The sequence below is a fragment of the Pinus tabuliformis genome, chromosome 2_2, assembly GCF_031772625.1.
Source record: "Pinus tabuliformis cultivar Carrire ecotype Pingquan chromosome 2_2, CPIR1, whole genome shotgun sequence".
Classification (NCBI taxonomy): domain Eukaryota; kingdom Viridiplantae; phylum Streptophyta; class Pinopsida; order Pinales; family Pinaceae; genus Pinus; species Pinus tabuliformis.
This window is the reverse complement of record NC_142300.1, coordinates 574119568-574126847: the sequence shown is the minus strand read 5'-3', so window position 1 is coordinate 574126847 and position 7280 is coordinate 574119568. Positions and strand designations below refer to the sequence as shown.

General features: G+C 42.7%; 1 protein-coding gene across 1 annotated transcript; it reads right to left on the bottom strand.

Moving 5' to 3' along the window:
- Window positions 1-1118: 1118 nt before the first annotated feature.
- On the bottom strand, window positions 1119-1736 carry LOC149193965 (uncharacterized). The gene has a single exon (XM_089407492.1). It carries the CDS (start codon window positions 1734-1736, stop codon window positions 1119-1121), a length of 618 nt encoding a protein of 205 aa, XP_089263618.1.
- Between the last annotated feature and the right edge of the window lie 5544 nt (window positions 1737-7280).

Genomic DNA, 7280 nt, shown 5'->3' with positions numbered 1-7280 from the left:
CGTATCTTTTGGTAGGCCTGCAACCTGTTCTGTTCTGCTGAATATGGGTCACTGTTCGAAGGACGGCCCGTCCAATAGTTGGTTGTCCGGTCACTGTGTGGTCCTCTGTTTTCCGTTGTCGTTCTGAGTTGAGTCCTATGTGTGGAAATGTGGCTTCAACGTAACCCGGTTACAAATCTGTTTCAAACCCTAACCTAGGGTTTTATGCTTGACCTGTATAATTGTAATTTCTGGTTGAATTTTCACTCGCCATGACTATGTTGGTCTCTGTATATGTGAGGGAACTCGGCCCTATTGATTCTAGCTATGAATTTCTATTCTGGACAATGTAAATGAAATTCGTTTTTAATGAAAGAAAATTATGGTGATTGATACCTGTGATGTCTTCGCTTGTCTTTCGGTTACGTTGTTGGGCATTCAATTTGTTTGCTTGTCTTTCATTTAGTGGCTGTGCGTTGAACGTATTCGATCATCCGTAATTGTATTGTTGTGCACTTGTATGTAAGCGTGACTGCTTGTCTTGTGGCCTGGAATTTATTTAAGATTCTCTCTGCTTGTTTACAATTTAACTATAACTCGTACTTGTACAATAGCCATGACAGTGTGCTTAGTTTATAATAATACAAAGGTCTGTTAAATGATGAAAAACATAGGAATGAGAGATCAACAAATAATTTAGAAAGTAATTTTGATGGACAGTACTTTTCTGGTTTTGAATGCTTGACAATTCTATTAGTAAATTTACTCAACTTACTCTCTTCTGAACTGAACCCCCCCTTTTCCAGTACATGTATTTTTGGCTTTATAGCCTCTGTCTTCAGTTACGGCTTACAGTTTGTCTTTTTCTGTTACAAAGACAGTTACATAACTTCTGTTTCTATCCGTAACTATAATCATTTTGACATTACAAGACTTGTAGGACAGTTAAGAGTTATTTCTCCTAATTACATAAACTACCTTTTAATCAACAATGAAACTACAGTAATCCTAAACTGGAAAAGTAAAGACATCTAACTGTTGCTGACTTGTAAAATAAAGTAAAAGAAAAAATATTCCCAATAGAATTTTAACAGTTCAGTTCCTCGCTTGTGAATCTGGTTGGAATCCTTTCTGCCTCGTCACTGTGAGTTGGATGTTCCTGCATCAGGCTCCCGGGGTGAGAAAAGATCATGACTCTGGTTCATGAGCTCCTCCACTGATGTCCTTGTTCGTTCAATCTGCCTGGCGTCAAGCCATGAGCTGTCCTCAATCGGACGGTTCTTCCACTTGACCAGGTACTGAAAATAATTTTTCCGCCGAGTACGCCTAACTACCTGAGTTTCGAGGACGCTTTCGATCTCAGGAGGTTGGACATAAGGCATTTTTTTCTTCCAACTTTCTCCGTCTTCCTGGGTGTTCCGCGTGGATTGTCCAGGTTCATCCTTCTTCTCTTCCAACAGATCGCCTATATACGGAAACAAACCTGCCACATTGAAGATAGGTGATATGCCTACTCCAGGTGGTAGTTGTATTTCGTAGGCATTCGCTAAAAACTTCCGCAAGATCTTACAAGGCCCTATCTTCTTGTACTTCAGTTTATTGTACGTACCTTTAGGGAACCGCTCCTTACGTAAGTGTACCAGAACTTCATCCCCTACCTCAAAATGAACTTCTCTTCTCCTCAAATCTGCATGTCCCTTATACTTCAAGCTGTTGTCCTGTAATTTTGCCTTCACCTGTTCGTGTAAATCCCTCATTGCATTTGCAAAATCTTCTCCATCCGCACTCCGTCGTTCCTATAAACCAAGATCCCGAAGCTCATGCACTCCACGAGGGTGCATGCCATAAAGAATCTGGAAGGGACTGAGACCCGTGCTACGATTCGGCGAATCGTTGTAAGCAAATTTTGCTTGCACTAGCACTCGGTCCCACATTCTAGAATTTTCTCCGACTAAGCTGCGTAACAGATTTCCTAGACTTCTGTTCACAACTTCTGTTTGCCCGTCGGTCTGCGGGTGGTAAGCAGAACTGTAGCTTAATTGGGTGTTCATCTTTTTCCACAAGGTACGCCAAAAATGTCCCGTGAACTTCACGTCTCTGTCTGATAGGATGGTTGTTGGTAACCCGTGTAATCTGACAATCTCATTAAAAAACAAGTGGGTCACGTAAGTGGCATCACTAGTTTTCCGACAAGGTACAAAATGTGCCATTTTCGAGAAACGATCTACCACTACCATTACCGAATCATATCCTTTCTGTGTTTTTGGCAGTCCCAACACGAAATCTAAACTCACTGAATCCCAAGGTCTGCCTGGAATAGGCAATGGCGTATACAATCCTGTGTTCTGGCTATGCCCCTTCGCTAGTTGACACACCTTACACTTAACCACAAAATGTTGTACGTCCCGTCGCATTCTTGGCCAAAAATAGAAGTGACTAAGTTGCTCCAAAGTCTTGTCAATACCAAAGTGTCCAGCCAAACCCCCAATGTGTTTTTCACGAATGATGTTCTCCCTCATAGAACAGCTGGGGATACACAGTTGTCCTCCCTTAAAAAGAAATTTCTCCTGTATGTTATAGTCCAACCAAGGACTATTTCCTCTTATCAAAGGATTTTGGCACGCCTCATAGGCTTCTCTGAAATCTGTGTTTGTCTTATAACGATCCCGTAAATGTTCAAAGCCCAAAACCTGCACAGTGCTTTTCTGCAATAGTAAAGCTTTTCTGCTCAATGCGTCGGCTACCTTATTCGCTTGCCCGCTGATATGCTTCAGCACAAAATTAAAACTCTGTAAGTACTCCACCCATTTGGCATGTTTATGATTAAGTTTGTGTTGCTGCATTACATATTGTAATGCAGAATTATCTGAAAACAGCACGAACTCGTTCCCCAACAAATAATGCCTCCAGTGCCTTAGCACCTGTACCACTGCGTAGAATTCCTTGTCATACGAGGAGTACTTCTGCCTACTCTCATTCAGTTTTTCACTGAAAAATGCCACCGGTCTGTCCTCCTGACTGAGTACAGCCCCGATTGCTGTTCCACTAGCATCACAACGTACCTGAAATAATTTTTGAAAATCTGGTAGCCTGAGAATCGGTCTTTCTGTTATTTTCTTTTTCAATAGCTGAAAGCTCTTTTCTGCTGCTTCTGTCCATCGAAAAGGTTGGCTGGCCTTTTTGATGGTCTCCAACATAGGAGCACAAATTCCGCTGAAATTTTTAATAAACTTCCTGTAAAAACTCGCTAATCCGTGGAAACTACGTACCTCAAACAAATTCTTCGGTGACGGCCAATTTATGATTGCTGTCACTTTCTCCGGATCCATCTTTAATTCGTTCTCCGCTATCACAAATCCCAGATAAATTAACTCTTTCTGCAAAAACGTACATTTCTTCAAATTGATCAATAACTTGTTCTGCTGTAGCTTCTCCAACACTTTACGCACATGCCGGAAGTGTTCTTCTCGTGTCTTACTAAAAATAAGTATGTCGTCCAAATAAACAATTACAAACTTCCCAATATATTCCTTTAGCATCTCATTCATGAGTCTCATGAAGGTGCTGGGCGCATTGCTCAACCCGAACGGCATGACCAGCCATTCATATAAGCCCTCATTGGTTTTAAAAGTTGTCTTCCACTCGTCTCCCTCACGTATCCGAATCTGGTGATATCCGCTCTTTAAATCTATCTTAGAAAAGTAAGCTGCCCCACTCAGACAGTCCATCATATCATCCATACGCGGTAACGGAAACCTGTACCGTATGGTGATTTTATTGATGGCCCTGGAATCAGTGCACATCCACCATTCTCCTCCCTTTTTGGGGGCGAGAACTGTTGGTACAACACATGGGCTCAAACTCTCCCTGATCAATCCTTTGTCCAATAGCTCCTGCACCTGTTTTCTGATTTCTTCATTATCCTTGGGGCTCATTCGATAAGCTGCCTTATTTGGTAAGCTGGCTCCTGGTATGAAATCAATATGGTGACTAATGCTCCGCTTGGGAGGTAACTTATCCGGCAAGTCGTCCACTACTATATCTGTAAACTCTTCCAACATCTGCTGTATTTCTATAGGCAAATCTGTGATTTCTGTGTGCAACAAAACTGTCCTTGTCTTTCTGACTACAGCATAATTCATCTCGTTGTTTTCAACCTGCTTTAAAAATTGTTTTCCGCTCATAAGCAACGCCTTAGGTTCATTTACTTCAGCTGCCTCTTTCTCTTCCCTGATAGGCACAAGGGTATGCCTAACCCCATATTTTTCGAACTTATAACAGTTCAACACCCCATCATGTGTCACTTTTCTGTCATATTGCCAAGGTCTGCCCAACAAGATGTGGCATACGTCCATTGGCATAATGTCGCAAATAATTTTGTCCTTATAACGTCCTATCTGAAATTCCACTTCACTCTGCTCATCCACCAGCAACTGGTGTCCCTTCTGTAGCCATGAAACTCGATATGGACTGGGGTGTTTCAGACGCTTCAGTCCTAACTTCTCCACCATCTCGACTGACACCAAATTGTCAGTACTTCCGCTGTCAATTATCATTTTACAGCACTTACCTTGCGATTTACAAACTGTCCTGAACAGAGCTTTCCGTTGCGTCTGCTCAATACTCTCATCAACTGGCTTCAACAACACCTTATGCAGCACTAAAGCTTCTCCTGTTTCTGGGGCATTTTCTGCCTCTTGAGGGGGTGCTGCTGCTTCCTCCGGTTGCGCCACATATGCGCCTCGCTGTCCAGTTGAATCTATTTCTGGGCACTCAAAAGAGCGGTGCCCCCACTTGTGGCATCTGTAGCACTAGTAACCAGCTCCCCTTCCATGGCCATTTCCTCTGCCGCGTTGAAACGATCTGCCACCTCTCGTTCCATCTCCTTTTTCTGCTGTTCCCGAAGTTCTCGAACTGCTGGCTTCCTCACTGTTGCTGGCAGTTCGGCCCCTGCCATAGGACTGGCCTCTTCCTCTGTTAGACCCTTGTCCTCTCCGAGCATTCTGCCTTCGGTTAAGTTTTTCCTCTGCTTTGACCGCGCTCTGGTATGCCTCCTCCGTATTGTTGGGAGACAAAATACTTATTTCATCCAAAATCTCCATCCTCAGCCCATTTACATATCTGGTTGTCCTTTCTGCTGTATCCTCTGTGTATCCTGCTCGCAAATTTACTCGATAAAATTCCTCCGTATACTCTTTCACCGTCAGACCCCTCTGTCTCAAATTCTGAACTTGCCTATGTAACACAATTTGGTAATCTCTTGGCAGAAATCTGCCCTTCAATTTAGCTACCATCCTCGTCCAAGTCTTTATCGGAGGTTTGTTCAATCTCTTCCTCTCATTCTGGACACTGTCCCACCACAGGGTTGCGTGTCCTTTCAGCTTTGTTGCTGCAAATTTGACCCTACGGTCTTCACTAATTTCCTCGCATTCAAAGTACTTGTCCATCTCGCTAATCCAATCTAATACAACATCAATCGATAAACTGCCATCGTAGGTTGGTAATTCTGGTTTTGGTTTGCTATTTGACAATAATATAGACTTCGATAACTTCACTTCTGGTGAATCACCTTCAGCCCCATCTGCCGCTACTTCCACTTCTTCTTCACTCACATCACCTAACTCTGGATCTCTCCTCCTGCCTGCCTCTACTGCTTCCAATCGGGCAGTAAGAACTCTGAGTTCTTCTCTTAACGCCTCATCTGCCATTCTACGGGCACCTCTGCCTCGTCCTCGTCTACCTATATCCATTTCTCCCAAATCTCTTCAACTCAAACAGCTCTGATACCACTCTGATGGAACCCAGCCCACTTGGCATAGCTTTTGCGCTTTATATGATATTTGGTTTGTTGACGTGGCGGTGAACTGTTGTCTCTCCCGCGGCTTTGTAGTTGTGGTAGCTGTGCATTGAATGCAAACGTAAATGTGACAGTACCCTGCCTTGGTAAACTATACAACCCTAATCTTCACGCGCCTTCTCGACTCTTCTCTGTTTATCGTTATGTTGGCTCTGAGGGTTTGCGAGCTCTGCGTATGGAAAAAATGATGGGTGCGCTGTGCTATGGTTCCTTCGCCTTCTGGTAACGCTGCCTTGTTTGTGGCTGCAAGCACAGGAATATCCGGGAAGCGACTTCAGTTTTTGATACAGGTAAAATGTTTCTCCATGCTTCAATTTTTTACTTGCTCCTCGTTCTAGGTCTAACCCCAAATTGTTCCTCCTCTCTTCAGTTGCTCTGTGGCGTACTCTGCTTCAAAAATATGGCTTCTCCTCTTGCATTCTCCAGGTAAGGGTTTTCTTTTTTTTTTCGTTATCAGTCTTTATGTTGATTTTAGAGGGTTTCGTCCTGCTGAGCTTTTTTGTGGCTCGAACTCATTCATGCCTGGTTCTTGCAGGTCCTCTCAGGCGACCTGGACGGCGCAAGCCCCTGTGTTCAATGACATTTGGTTGCGTATCTTTTGGTAGGCCTGCAACCTATTCTGTTCTGCTGAATATGGGTCACTGTTCAAAGGACGGTCCGTCCAATAGTTGGTTTTCCGGTCACTGTGTGGTCCTCTGTTTACCGTTGTCGTTCTGAGTTGAGTCTTATGTGTGGAAATGTGGCTTCAACGTAACCCGGTTACAATTCTGTTTCAAACCCTAACCTAGGGTTTTATGCTTGACCGGTATAATTGTAATTTCTGGTTGAATTTTCACTCGCCATGACTATGTTGGTCTCTGTATATGTGAGGGAACTCGACCCTATTGATTCTAGCTATGAATTGCTATTCTGGACAATGTAAATGAAATTCGTTTTTAATGAAAGAAAATTATGGTGATTGATACCTGTGATGTCTTCGCTTGTCTTTCGGTTACGTTGCTGGGCATTCAATTTGTTTGCTTGTCTTTCATTTAGTGGCTGTGCATTGAACGTATTTGCTCATCCGTAATTGTATTGTTGTGCGCTTGTATGTAAGCGTGACTGCTTGTCTTGTGGCCTGGAATTTATTTAAGATTCTCTCTGCTTGTCTACAATTTAACTATAACTCGTACTTGTACAATAGCCATGACAGTGTGCTTAGTTTATAATAATACAAAGGTCTGTTAAATGATGAAAAACATAGGAATGAGAGATCAACAAATAATTTAGAAAGTAATTTTGATGGACAGTACTTTTCTGGTTTTGAATGCTTGACAATTCTATTAGTAAATTTACTCAACTTATTCTCTTCTGAACTGAACCCCCCTTTTCCAGTACATGTATTTTTGGCTTTATAGCCTCTGTCTTCAGTTAAGGCTTACAGTTTGTCTTTTTCTGTTACAAA